This window comes from Aquila chrysaetos, chromosome 23 (genome assembly GCF_900496995.4).
Source record: "Aquila chrysaetos chrysaetos chromosome 23, bAquChr1.4, whole genome shotgun sequence".
Lineage (NCBI taxonomy): Eukaryota > Metazoa > Chordata > Aves > Accipitriformes > Accipitridae > Aquila > Aquila chrysaetos.
Genome location: NC_044026.1, coordinates 17,070,200 through 17,090,049, shown reverse-complemented (window position 1 = coordinate 17,090,049; position 19,850 = coordinate 17,070,200). Strand labels below are relative to the sequence as shown.

The following is a 19,850-nucleotide window of genomic DNA, read 5'->3' as shown; positions in this document are numbered from 1 at the left end:
TTTCCGCCTAACATAAATAGCTAAACAGCAATTAGAGCAGCAAGGAGACCAAAGGCACTGGTCCTCTAGTGAGTATGTTAAACGCTAGGCTAAAGACCCCACATCCTGGATGAGAGTTTTAAATACTGAACTGTTGGTTACAAGGACACTGGCTTCATCTTCTTCAAAGGATGGGCAGTCCTTTGAACTTCAGTGATTATTTAATTGTTTTGTTTTTCCACCCTAAATGAAACACACTAAGTGGAATATTTTGCTCAACGTGAAACAAAGGCTTGATGTCAGCAGGAAAAGCAAAATAAAAACAATAAATAAGTAAATATTGTTCAATTCAAAAAATATTTCCATTATTTAGGTTCAAAGAAAGGACTAACATAAAGGACAAAAATAATGACAGAAAATAAATTATTAACATGACTCTCTTACTGCATCTTAAAACCCCACATACCTCTTAGGGCTTAGTTTCACAAACAGCTTAATCTGATCTTAAGCCTCATTGCTGCCAAAAGTCTCCCCACCTCTGCTTCTGCCTTCCCCGTTGGGTTTCTCTACCTGCTTCCCACGTGAGCCACGTGAGCTCAGCCCAGCCATTTCCCCAGGTGGCCGCACCGGCTTCTGCTAATGGAAGGAAAATGGGGAATACTTTTTTTTCTTTTTTGGCAGTATGATCCCAGAGCAGTTTAACCCAGTTGTGAAACTGCGGTTTGTCTCTCAATAAAAGTCTTTTCTCCAGTGTGATTTCCTATCCTGAGAAATGTCAACTATAGTTCCAACATGATGCTGCATTTGTGTTTTATAAAAACAATACTTGGTTCATTGAAGCAAGCCTAGTCGATGGGCTTTACAGCTGTCAGCATAAGCATCTCTGGAGTAGCTGTTTATGAGAACTTTCCAGATCATCTGAGTTTAAGATTGTTTATGTTTTTAATGGAATTCTCAAAAGAAACAATTTGTTTGTTTCCCATGAAACTTCTGGATTTGCTTTGGTTTGTGATTAGATTGGAAATGTCACTAGAGGACTGCTAGGTATCTTGCTGATTAGTTTCTCAACAATGTGCTTCAAAGCACAGTGGGACAAAAAACTTTAAAATAATATTTTAATAAGTAACATGAGTATTTCAGACTTCTAAAGAGATTTACTTTTAGTCAAGATTGGGGCAGATAGTCTTATCAGCCTGACCCAAAGCAGTTTAGCTATCCTGGCCTAATCGATTCTTCATTCACAAAATTCCTAGGTAGCCAGAGTAAGTTGCTGTATTTTTGCACTGACCTTTGTTTAACCTGCTCTGAGACTGCCTCTAAACACAGGTCTCCTGGTTAGAGATAGATGTGGAATGCAAACAAAAACAAAGCCTCTGGCACACTTGAAATGGGAGAGGACCATTCCCTTTTCTCTTGCGCCAATTCAAAGTAAAGGAGTCGTAGATGATCCATTCAGATGGCAAGCTGATTAATATCACATATTTCCAAAGGCACAGTTTGTCATAATAGATAAAATCAGTTTTACGCTTAGACTAGATAAAGTCTGAAAAAGCTTTATTCCAAGAGTTGCTTTTACTCTACAGAAGAGTAAATTGAATAACCTGTAATATCAAACAGGGATAGGAAATGAAAGAAGTTTGAATCCATGACTCTCACTCAACCTAGACATCCATAAAAAGAAAGGGAAGAAATGTTTTCATAAATGCATATTAATCATTATCCTTTGTATTTCCATTAAGTAAATTAATGAAACATGGATTTTGTTAAAATATGACTTCAATGTATTGTGACTTTATGAAGAAAAGTTATTCACTTTACAACATGGAGTAATGAAAATAAATAGGCCTCTCTCTTTAGATGAGTATAATCCTTTAATTCATCTAGAGACTCTAATACAAGAAAATGTGTTCCACATCTACATCACAACGAAGAAAGTTTTCCTAGAGTAAACAGGTACCGGCCATTATACGTCATCATTTCAGATTTTTTTTTTTTTTCCTCAATTTCTGGGCTTAGTGTAAGAAGGAATTCAGGCTCAAAATATCTAGAGTGAACTTTGTGGCAATGATGTTACAGTTGTTAAGTGGAATCACTGCAATTGGCTTTTCTGATATTTTCATTTGTGAGTATATAGTAATTCTATAACCGTCAACTCAAACCCATCAAAAAAAGCCAATACCTCTTCTGTATCTGTATGACTACAACTGCAAAGAAATTATTTTTTGAGGCGTGGAGACCATTTTTGAATAGTAAAGCTGAAACTCAAATTCATACCTCACTTTCCAAAGATCAGACTCTTTCTACAACCTACTTTCTTCCATTTTGCATAACCAGCAGAGGACTAGTGAATAAAAGTTACTCTGGTTTTGATTAATTTATCCCAGACAGCGTAATCTTAAAAAAGCAGACCACCTCTAATTTAGGGTGTCTTAATTTGCTTGTCATTTAGAGATTATTTGCTGAAGAGACACATGTGCATTTCCACTTGGGGACAAAATTGCCTCACCCATAAGGAATCTCAGAGGGAGAGTTTTGCTCCTGCAAGGAAAATTCTGCTGAGACACTAAAAAAATCCTTCGATTCCAGTATATTAGTTGAAGAAGTTTTCTTGGGTATGAATCTAGCCCTCTGACACTCTGTTTGCCTTTGAATTAACCATAGAAGCTCCCCCGTAACCTTGAACCTCTAGCCATGTTGTAGTTCTGTGATTTCCCAAACATCTGCTGGGGGCTTTGAAACCACCACATTCATTTTCTTATGACCTAAGCTGCAATTTAACTCAGGTCTCTGAAGATGAAAGCCAAGGAAGCCTCTGCGGAGAGCAGAGCACTTTCCAAAGCAGTTCTCAGCTTGTGGAGCTGGGAACAGCTGGCCTGCTCTCCCCTTCGGGTCGGGAGGGTTTGTTGTTTCCAGCTCCCTGTCAGACATCTGAGGAACCCCCATTTTTCTTTTTTTTTGTACACCCACTCCCTGAGGCAAAGGCCAGCAGTCCTTATCCATCTGTCTGGAAAACCTGGAAAGAACCCTGAATTTTTTTTTTTTTTTCAGCAAACTGTCTGTTCGAGGTCTTTGGATATTACAGAAATAGGAATAAATTTCCCACAAAAGCAACAGGACTAGAATCAGTGCTTGCTTGCTTGTTTGTAGTAGAAAATGTCATAATTTTTGGTAAATCGTAACAAGGCCCCCTAGTCAGTTTTAAAACTGTTTTGTGGCATGGAAGAGAAGTTTGTAGAAAATGATACCAACAAACCACAAAGCTTTAGCTTCAAAGTTGTTCTGGACATGGATTTTTAGGGAATTTGTTGATGCCAAAGCTAAGTGGATTGATGTCAGTGAAATTTTCTACAGAAAGGTGTCCCCAAGTCCAGCATAAACTCTCAGGCTAGCTCAGATTAAGGAGTCAACATTCATCTGGGATGGAGGAAGCCCAGATTTAAGTCTGCTCTCTGCATGATTCAGAGCCTCCCACAACCACAGTGAGTGACACAGTCTCCAGACTTTTCTAATGCAGCTCTCAGTCTCTTTTAATGAACTCCTTGGAAAGAGGGCTTGTTTTTAATGTGGAAAAATGTAGAACGTAAAACCTCAAATATTTTCACCAGACAGAACTTGCATTCCTTGGCCAGCCCCAGCTGGAAGTTATTGTCAAGGTTGCTGTTCATCAAAGGAGTCAAGCAGAAGGCAGAGCCTTATTCTGGTATTTCTGTAGCACCTGTACAGCGGAGCCCTGCTCCATGCCTGTGGCTCTTTGGTCTGACATATGACTCCTCAGAAACATACAAGTAAATAATATTCAATGCTAATCTCACAAATAGTTCCTTTAGGGCCACAGCTAATATGGTGCACTTAAAGTTAGGCATGTGCTCAATTATAAAGTTATTACTGAATCAGAGGCCTTGTAGGCTGAAAATTTGATTAAGGAGTATTTCAGCTTGAGAAGAGCTCCCAGATTAAATGTGGGTTTTTTTCATACAAAGCTCAGACATATCGAATAATTTTGGAATATTCTTTTCACTTCTAATAAGCTCGTGCAAGCTATGAAGTTGGAAATGTCTTCAAATGAAGCTTATAAAAGAGTATACTTTTCAGATTTCAAAGAAAAAGAGAAGTCTGCAGTCAGTGCGTAAGAAATCCAAAGGTTTTTTCCAAACATTTTGTTTTTCTTAGTCGAGTTTTTTAAGATTTAATTAATACATCATTATTCAAACCAACCAGAGCATTAAATGAAACAATGTTGACTTAACCTTCCTGTAACTCTATGTTTCATGACAGTTACCCCAAAGATTAATTAGATCTGCTCGACAAAACGAATTCGTGACGTGAATGGTGATAGAAGTAACACTTTGAGTGGAAGCTACTCAAAAATCCTGTGAAGTGTTACCATCATTAACTGCTGAAGTCGGCTCTGGCCTGAGCAGCCCTCAGTATCGACCCAGAAGGAGTTGCGCCCGTGCGCAGTGGATGCGATCGTTGCCCCTGGCTGAGCCCATTTGGGATTCACTGCTCTTGGGTGGAATTTCAGTCCACTAGTGAAACTGGAGTTGGGACTGGGGAAACTGGTGCATTGGCTGGCTCATTGAAAACAGCTCTGCAGAGTTTCGTGCCAAAGTACGATACGTGACGGGTGTGATGCAGCCAGGGTGGTGGGATGACGAGAAGAGGGGGAGTAGGAGGGACAGTGTTGATTGACTAGCTCTTCTAGGCTCCCTGAGCAGTCAGTGGAGAGAGACTGACTCTGCCAGAGGCTTTGGGTGAGCTGCTCCATGGTCCGTCCCTCCTCATGGACCGTGGTGGGAAGCCAGGCGGAGGAAGCGGCTAACGTAAGGAGATAAATAGGCACCTAAAACTGCACAGTGGAAATACTTTCTACACCTTCTCCTACTGTGTGCAGATCTCCCCAGCACTTTCAGTACCACCTGACCCCTTCCAGAAACAAATACATTTTCTCTTTATAATCCTGATATCTTAATTAATAATTAAGCCTGTAAAATATGCAATCAAACTTTAATTTTATGAAGGTTTGGGAAGGATAATCCAAAACCTTAATGAAGGCAGGCCTTTGTAAACAAGTCCCCTCTTTGCCTGGAGGACACAGTGTATTTCACATAAGCAGGTTATTTGTAAAAAATTGGCCCTGGTCCAAATTCAGATATATAAGTATTTGCTTAATCTTAATGAGCTCCATAATGTGCTTACAGGTAAATGTTTGTTTAAACTCATTGTTGGAAGAAAAAAAAGAAGGCTGAGGCAAATCAAGGGGTTAATTGGACTGAAAAATAACCAAAGGGAGAAATACAGTTACTTGTCACCGGGAACCGTTCCCTGTTGTTGTTTACCACTAGCTCTTACTAGCCCAATGGAAAAGGTGACATGGCTCTAGGAGCAATTAGCCAGGGCTGAAGGCTGCTTTACCCTATTAGCAAAGTGTGTATGGAAACACAGCTCTGAAATCAAGCCTTTAAATTTTTCTTCATTCTAGATATGGTTAGAACTTTCTGCATTTTTTCTCTGACTCTTTACGCGTACACGTAAGCTATACATACTACTGCTGGTGGGGAAGTACATTTTTCTTGTCATATAGAATGTTGACTTTTCACTGAAAAAATCAGACTCCCCCAGAAACAAAACATTTTCAGCTGAGAAGCAAAACTTTTCTAGTTTAAGTTTTCTTATTTTTTGACAAAAGTCAACATTTTCCATAGAAAGCTAATATTCTTTGTGAGTTTTTTTGCATTAAAAACAGTTTCACTGGCTCATATATTTATACTGTAGAAAACTACATAAGCACGGGTATTATTTTCTATCTGATTCATTGCTGAGGCAAAGTGGTAATAACAAAGACAGTCAATACACATGACTTGGTAATGTTGCTTGGATCTTTGGTAATTTGAATCTTTCAGGAACCACTATATGGACACTGAAAATAATAAACAATATTTTCAGGTGTTAAATTCAGCAAAACAAACATTAGAAATCATTATGAAAGTAATCAAGATGAAGTAGAGAACATATTGTGCCACTGTATGACTCCATAGTTTGTTTGCACCTTGAGTACTTAGTACAGTTCTGTTCCCCATATCAAAAAGGAGATGACAGACCTGGCGAAGTTTCAGAGAAGAAAAACGAGGATCATTGAAGATATGGTACGGCTTTCATATGAGGAGAAACTGAATCACTTAAGACTCTTCAATGCAGAAAAGAAGTCCTGCTAGAGGACAAAACAGTGATCTGTATAAGCACAAGCAGCACGGAGATTGAGGATAGGTATCAGTAGTTCACTGTCCTTTCCAGTAATAAGAACTTGGGATCATTAAATGCAGCTGGAAGGAGACAGGTTCAAATCCCCCTAAAGGAGGCAGTTGTTCCCTTGACTGTGAGTTAAGCTGTGGTGCTCATTGCTGTAGGACGATAGGGATACTTAAAGTTTGTAGGTGTTGAAGGAGAGACTAAATAAATCCACAGAAGATAACTCTTCTGAGGATTAGTAATGATGTAGAAATTGCGTCTGGTTCAAGAAGACTCTGAGCTGCAAATGCTTGGAGGCTGAGAAAATATTGATGGGCATCATCATACATGTTGGGACTTCTTCCTAAGATGCTTTACTAGCAGATGCTGGCACTAGCAGCAGTGAGAGGCGGGATACTGCGGTAGATGGGCTGTCTGATCCAGCGCTTGTGTTCTTACCTGCACTAGTATTCACTGCAGTCCTATATACAGACTGAAACTGTGATGTGTTAAGCACCTCCTGAAGAGCCTTCACTTCTGACTGATGTCCGCTATAACTGACATCGCTCAGTACTCACAGGACCAGGCTTTTCGCACTGGAGTTAGAAATACCCGGTGAGTATCTGTTTGCAAGTCCTACCTCCTACGAACAAGACATTCGGACTGTTTCAGTATTTCACAAAAACCAAGACAGGGAAAACAATGTAACACATAGATTATACACAGAAAGGAGCAAAAAATGCCCAAACCAACATTTTAGAAATTACACTTTTTAAATTAGAAAAAGGAACAGGAAAATGTCAAAAAAGGTTTTGCTAATCGTAGTGGTTTGCTTTGTAGGTAAATGCATCCCGCCAAGAAACCAAGCTGATGGAAGAATGTGATCAGCTCATTGAAATAATACAGCAAAGACGACAAATAATTGGAACCAAAATCAAGGAAGGAAAGGTAAAAGCTTTTCTTCTTTAGATCACGAGTAGGTCAACACTGCTTCCTCATGCTTATGGCTTTTTGACCTCAGGTACTATTAATACAAATCTGTAAAAGTCCTTATGTAGTCCTGGGCTACTGCTACTTTCATGTAAAGGAGAATGAAATATATCAAGATTAGTATGCTAGACCTCAACAGTTTATTTGGCATTTCTCTTACTACATGTGATTATGATTTTTAAGGATAAACACAGAAATTATGTCACCATCAGTAAATAAGATGATGACTAATTAATGATTCCTTCACTCTGTTATAAGTCTGACAGTGTTGCCCCCAAAGTTTTCACTTTATGAAAGTGTCACAACATTCGGTATCGTGGCTGGCAATGATCTACACGAATATTTTAGTCTAGATACTTTAATTATTTATTAAAATACTGTCACATAAAGAATTTGTCTCAATCATTGTCATTCTTGAGAATAGGAAGTCTAAATTACTTACAAAAAAATACTCGAAAACATGCAGAAAATTAAATGAAGTGTGCATTTCTAATTACTGAGGTACAGTGATTATTAGCGACAAACATATTGAGCAGGAAAAATCTCTGATATTCAAGTTTCAACACATTTTGCTAGCTACCTGTTAACTCAGGAACACATTAGAGTTGAATTAATGTTCTAATTTTCTAGGTACATGGTGTTTACTCTTTAACTGCTAAACTAAGTAAGTCAAATATAAACTCTTCTTGTGTGGGAAAAGCTCAGGAAAGGAATAAAGTCAAGAGCAGGTTAAATGGTTCATGTGGCTGTCAAGATATTCCAATTACCTTGAAATAAAAAGCCTGTAGGCAAGGGCTGACGTAAACATGTTTGAAACCACAGGTCCTGTACATTGTGTGACAGAACCTGAATTTCCTCATGCTGTTAACAAAATATAATTCCCTTCAAAATGGAAAAGATGGCCTTCTGCATTATTGTTTCAACTCTGTTTCTCTATGCAGTGAGACCAGCTGTGCTTCCAATGAAGTAGAAAACTTTCCATTCATTTGGATTTATGCTATATACATGAGTTGCTTTTAAAAAAATCTATTGCTTGCAAAGATGTATTCTAATATCCAGTAGAGCGTGGAAAATTTATAATACAATTGTCTCCAGATTTGTTTGAATATAGCTGGTATCAGAACGTATCCCCATTCTTTGTTCTACTTTGTTCAACCAAAAGTGATACCAATGGAGGTCCAGAAAAGATCTGGAATGCTTTGCCCTAAATGTTGTATATGTTGAAAGATTTCAGGGGTTCAAGAGACTGATGTGAAAAGCCATGGGAAATTCTGCCCAATGTACCTTCTTTTAAGAGGGCCTGTGGCTAAGAGTCTTTCTGGCAGGTAGGGCATGGCAGATTTGTCTATAGGACTATAGTTATGGCTACAGAGCTGGAAATACCCCGGTATAAAGTTCTAGCTATGGCTGCAAGGCTGCAGATTCAGACACATGAGTCTGACAATGTGGTGCAGCTCCATCCTTAATCTCACCAATCACCCCAAACCTGTAAAATCCCACACAGCATGTAACAGGAAAAAAACACTTAAATATCAAATAGATAAGACAATTTTAGTGCAGACGTCATTCCTGCCATTGAGGGGGGAGGAGTGGGTGAGACAAGACTCTTAAGGTTTATCATCAGTTGTCTTCTTGAAGAAGATATAAAAAAGAATCAAGCAAACAAAAAAACTAATTCATATGCAGACCTCACAAATCATGACATGCCTTCTGATTGCTAAAAGCTAACAAGGTAGCATTTATTTCAGTTCATTGTTTGTTTTATTAATTAATAAGTAAATAAAGAGGAGATGAGCTACTTAATACTGAAATGAACCTTTCCCACGTTAGGCTGGTGCAGACCAAATTGTAATCTCTGCAAATGTAAGGTTAGAGAAAACATTATGGCATTAGTTCATCCTACAAGCTGATCAGATCATTAGCATTATCAAAATCTTTATGCTTTCCCATCATTTTTATCCCTTTATTGTTTCTGTCTTTAGAAGAAATACCAATGTTACAGGACACTAATCATTTGGCCAGTATTTTCTTTTTGAAAGTTTTCCAAAAGATTTATTTTCCTACTGGTTTCTGTTGTTGAGTAGGTGCACTAAGATACCCTTATCTCTGCTTAGGATGCAATTGTAAATTCAGCTTCGTAGCTTGTGCCCTAATTGCCGAGATTGGGAACGTTATCTTGATTATAAATTTGGATATTTCTGCCAATCCACTTGGTTGTTAGTTTCCTCATTTTGCATGTAACTGAGCCTTAATGCCTTTCTAAACTCCAGAATTATTTCATTTCCTTCCTATTTCTTACTCCTGTTCAAACTATGATCCTGATGCGATAACAATGGGAAGGACTCCCAGACCTTTCAGGAACTAGAAGTTTTGTTAGCCAACATTGTCTTTAAATGGAGGATTGACTGTGTCCCTCCCTAACCTTTCAGCTAATGATTACAGTCACATCTACTGTGTTTATCTCCAGCACATATGTTTGCAGTAATAATAGTCAGCTCTCCAGCACTACTGAGCTTTTGTCCAGCTAAAAATATCCAACAAGAAAACACCCTGTTTGACTAAAAGCACATAACAAAAAGGGCAGGCTTGTATTGTTAGTAGAATAGAACAGCCTTTTTCTGTCAAGTTTTATTTTCAGATTATTTTTTATGAAACTTACCTCGGTAACAGGAAAAAAGTAGTTAATCTATAAGCTGCCTTTAGCGCAGATCTCATCACTTCAGGGAAACTGTTATCTAAATAGCCCTTAGTTATCATGTAAGCAGAAAGTACCAGGAAATGACGTTTCTTCTGTTGGAAAATAGGCCAGCTGTGCTTGTTTTGGCTCTCCGCTGTTGTTTTCCATGTGGAAAATATTGAAGCAGAAAGGCTGTGCCTGTCCCCTTATTAAAAATGTTACGTGGCTAGATGGAGCTCACCATCAAGCCAGTGTGAAAGAAGCTCTTGTCAGCAAAGCCATTCATCTTAACTCCCCCTTTGCATACCAGCTTAGCCTCGGAAGTGCAAATGCAATCATGATTTGTGACCTTAGAGATGTGACTGCTTTCTTATGTTTCCACTCAAGGTGGTGAGGTTGAGAAAACTGGCTCAGCAGATTGCGAACTGCAAACAGTGCATTGAGCGCTCAACATCCCTCATCTCTCAGGCTGAACAGTCGCTGAAGGAGAACGATCATGCTCGCTTCCTGCAAACTGCTAAAAATATCACTGAAAGGTAAAGAAAACATTCCTCTTGCAAAACCTCGATTTAAGGCAAATGGGTTATCATAGTTGCCATATCGTCTTGTCCCACCACAGATGGGGTCGTACTTGACACATTTCCCCAAAACACTACTTTGTGCTGTACCAGAGTGGGAAGGACCTTATTCTAATGTTAAACCAAGACATCCCTTTGAAAAGAGGAGCAGTTGGAAAAGGATGTGAAATAAGAGTTAGAACAGTAATAGCATGCACAAATGAAGGAGGTAGCACAGATGCCAAGCAGATACCTGGTGCTAAACACGCTTAAAAAAAAGCTTTCTGGAGGCTGAAATTCCTACTCTCTGAACGATTCTGAGATTAAGAAAGAAATCAGGCAGCGAGTACATTCCTTAGGAGAAATTTGGAATCATCTTAATGGATTCGTATTCTTCACAAAATAGCAAGGTAACGAAATGTTCACTTTGGGAACCTGCAACATGCATCTCTGAGGTAGCCCAGAGTTGGGAATTCAACAGCCTGGGTGTCTGGAAGTTATGGCAGCTGCTGTGTTGGGTCCCTGAGTGCAGGGAATTTCTGCTGCTTCTGGGATCCCAGCTCCTCTTCAGCATGCCAGATATATCAAGGACCCAAAGACAAGGGAGCAAGTTTTTCCAGGAAGCCATGCTGTCAGAAAATTTGGTCTGGTTTTCAGTGCAACGCTGTGAATGCTGAAACATTCCCACTGAATGTCAGCAGTATTTTCTGATGAAAAAATGTTCTGCTGGAATTACAGCTGTTTAGCCATCAGCCAGAGAAACAAAAAGAAAGGAGAATGTGTCTGGACAATGAAGAAGAAAACTATAAAAAGTATGCTCATTCATTCAGCTATTTTTTTTATCTCTGGGTTCGCATTATATCTTCACATTGTCCAGCCAATTTTCACCGAATCTGAAGCACTAAATACCCTGCTTTTATTATTTATTTTTTTAAGTCTATCACTTACTCTGGAGTGCTGTATGCAGATTCTCTGAATATCAGGCTTCAGCAAAGCTATTTAATTTATAAATAAGCCAGCAACACTAGGTTGCTCGTTACAGGTTCAGAGAATAGAAGATCTGTTGAGAAAGGCAAGGAAAGGCAAAGGAAGGCAAGGCAAGGCAATGGATCACACGTGATCTGTCAGACTTAGATGCTGATTTGTGTTCTGTCACCAAGCTATATTGTGGCATCCCAGCTGAGGCTGATAGTAAAACTACCACATGAGTATCATGAGTAAAAAGCTGAAGGTGAGGGTCTGTCCTTTTTTCAGTATTCAGTGGAACAAGCAGTAGGGCAGAAACCTGTGGAGACACAAAGCTTTTTAACTGACTACCAGAGAATATTCAGAGAAGCTCCATTTTGAACCTGTAAACATGAACAGTTGCATCATAAATACAGTCACAGGAGAGACACTTGGAGAGCAGAAATGAGACCAGCTGACATATGTGCCCAATCAAATCTAATTCTTGGCTATCACAGATTGCTGTCTGTAATGAGATGGCTGTGAACGCCCTGAAAATCAGAGAATCATTTCAAGCAGTGAATAAAACTGAGGGGAAAAAACCAGCAAGTGCTTGCAGACAAATTGCAAGTGGAAAAAGAGACTAAACCTGATTAATAAATTATTCCCCACAAGTAACTCTCTTAGTTCTCATGTGGTGAGCAATATTTTGCTTGCTTCTAGACTGCTCATGTAACAGTCTCACCAGGGCCCTGAGCTCCAGCAGCTAAAACAGTCTCCTGAAATTATGCTCATTGCGTTTCTTCGTCCACATATTTCAAAGTAATTGCAGTATAATATTCTCTGTTGTAAGCACAACAGGTACCTGCAAGCAAAGACATTACACACACTACAGTGATTTAGGTCGTGCACTATTTACAGTGGGTGAAATGCATTTATCCTAGAAAAATCCTTTCCAACCAAGTACAGCGTCAGCTAGAGCAGGCAGAATTACAAGAGGAAATTCAATCTTCTGAACCTAATACAGTGACATGGTGTCTCAAACTGTAAACTGTTGAGCTTACCAAAAACTGACTTTAACACACGTACTCACAGTGCACCCTTTGCATAGACCCAAAGCAACAGTCCAAAAGGGCCTGGTGGTACAGTCGTCTTCCCAATAAACACATGCTTGTCGTGGTTTAACCCCAGCCAGCAACTAAGCACCACGCAGCCGCTCGCTCCCCCCCACCCAGTGGGATGGGGGAGAAAATGGGGAAAAGAAGTAAAACTCGTGGGTTGAGATAAGAATGGTTTAATAGAACAGAAAAGAAGAAACTAATAATGATAATGATTACACTAATAAAATGACAACAGTAATAATAAAAGGATTGGAATGTACAAATGATGCGCAGTGCAATTGCTCACCACCCACCAATCGATGCCCAGTTAGTCCCCGAGCGGTGATCCCCCCGACCCCACTCCCCCCAGTTTATATACTGGGCATGACATCACACAGTATGGAATACCCCTTTGGCCAGTTTGGGTCAGCTGCCCTGGCTGTGTCCCATCCCAACTTCTTGTGTCCCTCCAGTTTTCTCGCTGGCTGGGCATGAGAAGCTGAAAAATCCTTGACTTTAGACTAAACATTACTTAGCAACAACTGAAAACATCAGTGTGTTATCAACATTCTTCACATACTGAACCCAAAACACAGCACTGCACCAGCTACTAGGAAGACAATTAACTCTATCCCAGCTGAAACCAGGACAGTGCTTTATGGAGGTATTCAAAGAAGCTCTTAATCTTAGATACTTGCTTGCTGGTTTATTAGGAAGGCCTTTGTTAATATTGTAGAGGTGTGTATCACCCTGAGTTTGCCCTAACACAGGCTCTTCAAGAAATGCATCTTTTTTTCCTACTAGATGTAAAAACACCATAGTGTAACTGCAGATGAACTACTGGGGGGGTGGGAGGGGTGGGGGAGAAAAAAAAGAAGTGAAAGAGCTCAGGGAATTTTTCCCTCTAAGTACATGGGGCAAAAGGCACTTCAGTTATCCTCTCTAAAAAAAGCCCCATCTATACTAGGATCTACTTTAAACTAAGTTCTACAACCACAGTTGCAAGAGAAACAGTGCTGAAAACAGTATAACAAGAATTATTGACTAGGTGTTGTGGTTTAACCCCGTCGGGCAGCTAAGCCCCACACAGACACTCACTTACTCCCTGTCTGGTGGGATGGGGGAGAGAATCAGAAGAGTAAAAGTGAGAAAACTCATGGGATGAGATAAAGACAGTTTAATAAGTAAAGGAAAAGCCATGCATGCAAGCAAAGCAAAGCAAGGAATTCGTTCCCCACTTCCCATGGGCAGGCAGGTGTTCACCCATCTCCAGGACAGCAGGGCTCCAGCATGCGGAACGGTGACTTGGGAAGACAAACGCCATCGCTCCGAACATCCCCCCTTCCTTCTCCTTCCCCAGCTTTATCTGCTGATCATGACGTCCCATGGTCTGGGATATCCCTCGGGTCAGTTGGGGTCGGCTGTCCCGGCTGTGTCCCCCCCCAACTCCTTGTGCCCCCCCAGCCTGCTCGCTGGTGGGGTGGGGGGAGAAGGAGAAAAGACCTTGGCTCTGTGTGAGCACTGCTTAGCAGTAACTAAAAACATCTCTGCATTATCAACCCTGTTTTCAGCACAAATCCAAAACGTAGCCCCATACTAGCTACTATGAAGAAAACTAACTCTATCCCAGCCCAAACCAGCACACTAGGAAACCTCCTCAGCTCAGTTTTTGAAAACTATGCTGAAGACAATGAGACGTGCAGCTCAGTTTTTGACTCTCCTAACTGTATTTTCCTAAAATACTAACAAGAAATATATGAAAACAGTTCTTAGTAAGTATTTGGCCTGGAGCTATTTGAGTCCTGTCTACAGAGAAATACTCTTATTTGGGAAAATGTTAATTGAAGCAATCAAAATATTTTGATCTGATGTGTCATGAGTGACAGATAACTGACATACATTGTGTGTGTGGTTGTGTGTTTACCTCCAAACTGGAACAGTTAACAAATTTCTGTTGTATAACACAAGGTTTAATAATCACTCAGCTCTCCAGTAACATGTATTTTGAGATATGAGGCTGACAGATTTGAAAAATCCATCCTGATGGCAGTTGTCTTGTGAAAGCTCATCTTTTTATATTAGTATGGCTGGACAGACAAAAAGTGGATGTAGGTCCCGAAATGAGGTAGGCAGGGAAACTTTTCACTTTGGGAGGAAATGTAGGTATGCACACATGCTTCGCAGGGAAAAGCCTTTCAAAATAAACTGTGCTGACATCTATTTGTTTTATCTCCCCCCTGTGCTTTTTGAAGTTAACAGCAGCGTGCAGCGCTGAACAGCTGAGGAGGTGTGGGGATCTGCACCAAGCCCTTGGGACAGCAGTGCCAAGGAACGCCTGGAGCAAGAAACTGCTTGGGAAAGCAGGGGTTGGGAGGGATGCAGCATCTACCAGGATTACTTAAAACACAGATAAATATGGTGCTATTGCTTCTGTGGTTCAATGGGTGACTAGAAAGAAAAATTCAAAGTATATTGTTGCTTAACACTGCATGTCAGGCAAAATCTAAGTAATACGAGATTTTTAGTGGAGACTTTACTCGCAAAAAGTAAAAGTGGCAGGAGAAGCTCCTAACTTAAACTGTATAAATCAAATACGTGTAAAAGTTTTTGTCAAGCTTTTTGGGAAGTGATAGCAATCATAATGATCAGGTCCTACCCTGATGTGAAAGTTATTGTGTCTCGTGTGCTAAAAGACTTTTTCTTTTCATTATAGGGTTTCCATGGCAACTGCATCCTCCCAGGTTCTGATTCCTGAAATTAATCTCAACGATACTTTTGATACTTTCGCACTTGATTTTACCAGGGAGAAGAAATTGTTGGAATGCCTTGATTACCTTACAGGTAATTTTTTTCTCAAGCTGCTACTATTATATATTCCTCATAAAATAGCAGTGATAGGATTTTCTTCATTCCTCTCTGTGGTCAGTTAACTTTGGCTGACTGCCTGGTGCCCACCAAGCCACTCTCTCACTCACCTCCTCAGGAAGACATGGGCAGAAGATAAGATGAAAAGCTTGTGGGTTGAGATAAGGGCAGGGAGATTACTCAACAATTAACTGCTGCAGGCAAAACAGACTCAACTTGGGGAAGATTAATGTAATTTATTGCCAATTAATTGGAAGAGTAAGGTACTGAGAAACAAAAACACAACTAAAACCACTTTCCCCCTACCCCATCCTTCTTCTTGGGCTCAACTTCACTCCCAACTCTTCTACCTCCTCCCTACCAGTGGGGCAGGGAACAGGGAATGGGGGTTGCGGTCAGTTCACACGTTGTCTGTGCTGCTCCTTCCTCCTCATGTTCTTCCCCTGCTCCAGCATGGGTCCTTTCCATGGGGTACAGTCCTTCAGGGATGGACTGCTCCATTGTGGGTCCACCATGGGCCATGGTTCCTGCCAGAAAACTTGCTCCTGCGTGGGCTCCTCTCCGCAGGCTGCAGCTACCTTCAGGGCACATCCACCTCCTCCACTGTGGGTCCTCCACGGGCTGCAGGTGGAGATCTGCTCCACTGCAGTCCTCCCTGGGCTGCAGGGGGACAACCTGCGTCACCATGGTCTTCTCCACAGGCTGCAGGGGAATCTCTGCTCCAGCACGTGGAGCACCTCTTCCCCCTCCCTCTTCAATGACCCTGGTGTATGCAGGGCTGTTTCTTTCACATTTTCTCACTCCTCTCTCTCCCAGCTGCTGCGCAGCTTTTTTTACCCTTTCTTAAACATGTTATCACAGAGGCACTACTACCAGCATCAGGGATGGGCTCGGCTTTGGCCAGCAGCAGGTCTGTCTTAGAACCGGCTGTTTCCGACATGGGGTCAGCTCCTGGTCTTTTCTCACAGAAGTCACCCTTGCAGCCCAACTGCTACCAAAACCTTGCCATATAAACCCAATACAGTTTCCCTCTTAATCCTGAATATATGACCCCCAGCAGCCCCAGAATGCCCCAGGAAACATGAGGTGCTACAGAGCACAACAAGGATGCATTTCCTACCTCTTCTCTTTGCATTCCTCCCCGCCAGGGTGTGGGCGAGTGGGAGTGAGAAATGGTTAAAATCCACTGCAGCAGAATGAAATGAAAGACCAGCTGGAGCTCAGCCTGGAGCAGCCAGAGGAGGGAGAGCAGGGACCAAATCCCATTTCCCAGGGGACGGATGCTCCACGTGTTACCCTCTCCCTTGGGGCTGCCTCCTCGCTGCAGCAGATTGCAGCCTGGCAGATTTCCCATGAGCAACCAGAAGCTGTTCAAGCAATCAGCATCGAAAGATGTTTTTTCATCCCGGTGACACTGTGTATATTTTCCCCCATCGCAGGAGTGGAGGACCTCGCTGTGTCTTGGACTAGAGAGCACGCAGTGTCCTCTGCGCCAGGGTATGGGGTGGGTTTTCTGCAGAGCACAGCCCCAGCTCGCTAAACTGAGAGCTTTGGCCTGAAGAAGCCCGCAGGATTAGACCCTTACTGAAGGCCTGAGTAATGTGCTATCTCAGACTATATAATGACTCACAAAGAGAAACAAATTACTGTAATTTAGGGTGTTTTGATTTCAATGCCAGAATTAGAACAATTCATTCCAGTTCAATTGAAAACAGAAGAGACACAGGGTAGGTTTTCATTTTGCAGGGTCTTTAAGCATCTGCTGTTAACAACGAGAATTTGCAGTGAAAGGCACAAAGCACTGTTAGAAAAGCACTTGAAAACACTTCCTGGGCCCATTCTCTTAGCCCTGTTTGCAGGAGATATACCAACGTTATTTCAGAAGAACGTGAGAGTGTGGAGTCTTCTCATTGCCAACCACTGGATCTTTTCCACGCAGAGGGTGGCTTCTGGCTTTTCTTCAGAGGAAAGCCTGAGAGAGTTGGGGTTGTTCAGCCTGCAGAAGAGAAGGCTCCAAGGAGACCCTACTGCAGCCTTCCAGTACTCAAAGGGGGCTTATAAGAAAGTTGCAATAGGACAAGGGATCATGGTTTTAAACTAAAAGAGGGTGGATTCAGAGTAGATATAAGGAAGAAATTTTTCACAATGAGGGTGGTGAAACACTGGCACAGGTTGCCCAGAGAGGTGGTAGATGCCCCTTCCCTGGAAACATTCAAGGTCAGGTTGGACGGGGCTCTGAGCAACCTGATCTAGTTGAAGATGTCCCTGCTTATTGCACAGGGGTTGGACTAGATGACCTTTAAAGGTCCCTTCCAACCCAAACTATTCTATGATTCTACGAATAAGTGAACAGATTAATACTGGGAAGAGCAAGGCTGTCTGCATGCACAGGGCAGCACCACCCTTGGCTTACAGAGCTGTGGGGTTCTTGCTGTATCTGAAAGAGAGATTTTATCTGCAAGGAATTTCTGTATCACTGTGTGAGTGGTGAATACAATCAGTGTTTAACACATACGCAAGTAAATAATACACAATAATAATGTAGTGAGAGTCATTTGAACTTTTTTCCAGTACCAGTGAAATGTTATGGTGTCTGCCTCTCCTCAAAGTCCGCTGGAATTTTGCCACCATGTTGAGTATTCACCGCAAAGTTACAAAAAGCCAAGGAAATGAAAGGAAGGATTAAGAAAAAAACAGACTCATTTGCCCTAACCTAGGAATCTACCTGTAAAATAATCAGCCTCAGCTTCCTTTATAGTCGAAGAGGAGTAACAACCTCATTTTTAAGGCACATATATCAGGTCAGTTAACTCCATTCTGGAGGTGCCTATTTCTCCCAGTTTGCTCCAAACAGAGGCTACAGAGACTCATTCAAATACAGATAATTGTGGTTTAGATCTTTAAAGTTACACGAGGTGAATTCTATCTAGCAGTCTGTTCCCACATGCCCCAGGTCTTCTAGCCTTTGTACATCATATGTCAACATTACCAGCCTAATTGCTGTACACTGCAGAAAATGAAGGTTGTATCGGTACCAAAATGAAGGGTGGTCTTGCTACAAAGATCCTTTGTGTGGTCCATCATGCTGGCTGTGTCATTTACACAGCTCCTTCTCTGCCTTCTTCCTACATTCACAGTCTTGAAAAATTGCTCACAATGCAGTTCAAGGGAACTTGCAAATATATCAAGCAGTTTAGCTGGTTTTTCCTAATCTACCATTTTTATCCTTGCCCTTGATGCCCAGTGAATAACAGTTTTAGCTGGCTCTGTCTTTGTACTATTTTTCCTCACATTAATAAATAGCATATGGCTGCAATGGCAAAATCCAAAACACGTGTCCAAATTATCTGAGCATAAAATACAACCTATGCAGACAGTTAAAATACATTTATGTAAATATATGTATATATGTAATGTATATGTGTATATGTATAGTCCCAAGAGTCAAATGCACTTGATTATTCTCTATTCTTGTTCAGAAACTCTAGAGGAAGATTTATTTTATTTTACCCCTTTCAGATTGGTGCATGGAATCTTCATCGATCTTAAATGGAAAACTGTGACAGAGTGAATTTGGCTTTACTTTTATAATGTTTCACAGTTAAGTAAGATGAAGACCATTTGTAAGTCATAGTGGTACATCTATGTTGTGAATTAAGTGAAGAAGCCTATCTTATACTTATTGTCTGTACTGCTTCTGAACAAAATGTCAAAGCCTGAATTCCAGCTTCATTCTCTCTGCTGTCAGTTGCATTCGAAGCAATTGACCTTGGTTGTCTTCTGGAGACTTTCTTCTCCTTTGGTTCTTCCCAGTGTACTATTTGTCAATCTTCTTCATCCTCTATCTCCCCAACCCCAGTTTTCTATGTGGCCCATTGAAGTTTGCATCTTTCTTCCTTCCTACGCTTTTTCTTTCCCAAATATAAAATTAACTATTTTGTGCTTATCATTTACGCAGCTGTCTGCCCAAAGCTTCTGCTATCCAAACGAAAATCTCTGATATCCCTCTGAAAGTTGCCAGCCAGACATTGAGATGTCAAACTCAGTATATTAAAACAATATCCTTAATCTTCCTCTGACTGTTCTATTCTCTGTATATATAACCTTGATGTCTTTTGAAAGCTTTCTTATCTTGCCAGTTGCTCAAGCTCTTCATCTGGAACTCATCATTTTCTAAACGTGTATCTAGCTAGATCCAGGCAATGCATATGACTTGCAAACTCTCTGCACAATATTACTGACATAAGGACTTTTTTTATCCATTGTGAATCAAAAATACTTGTTCTGTGTCTTAGTACTTTGAAATCAATTGCAGGAACATCTATTCTTTGACCTTGCAATTTGCCCTGCTTCAGAAATCCCATCTGAAACAATGATAAGTTTTCTTCATCCATCACCTCAGCTATGACTGCACAAAGAAATACGTATTGCCTAGCATATGCCAGCAGTTTTTTCACACAAAACCAACTTCATTCTGGAAACCCTTCACAACCTGTCTTCCCTCTTAAC

The 19,850-nt window shown here is 40.9% G+C and overlaps 1 protein-coding gene across 9 annotated transcripts in view; it reads left to right on the top strand.

The window, feature by feature from the left end:
- Positions 1-19,850, top strand: part of MID1 (midline 1) — a 264,289-nt gene that overhangs the window by 214,620 nt on the left and 29,819 nt on the right. For all 9 annotated transcript variants that reach the window (XR_003921164.1, XR_003921163.2, XM_029998918.2 and 6 more), the window contains exons 4-6: positions 7,048-7,155; positions 10,262-10,410; positions 15,190-15,317. Coding sequence is in view for 7 of the 9 variants with exons in the window: in XM_029998918.2 (XP_029854778.1) it covers positions 7,048-7,155; positions 10,262-10,410; positions 15,190-15,317 (385 nt within the window). In the remaining 2 variants the exon portion in view is untranslated. The remainder of the gene's footprint in view (positions 1-7,047; positions 7,156-10,261; positions 10,411-15,189; positions 15,318-19,850) is intronic.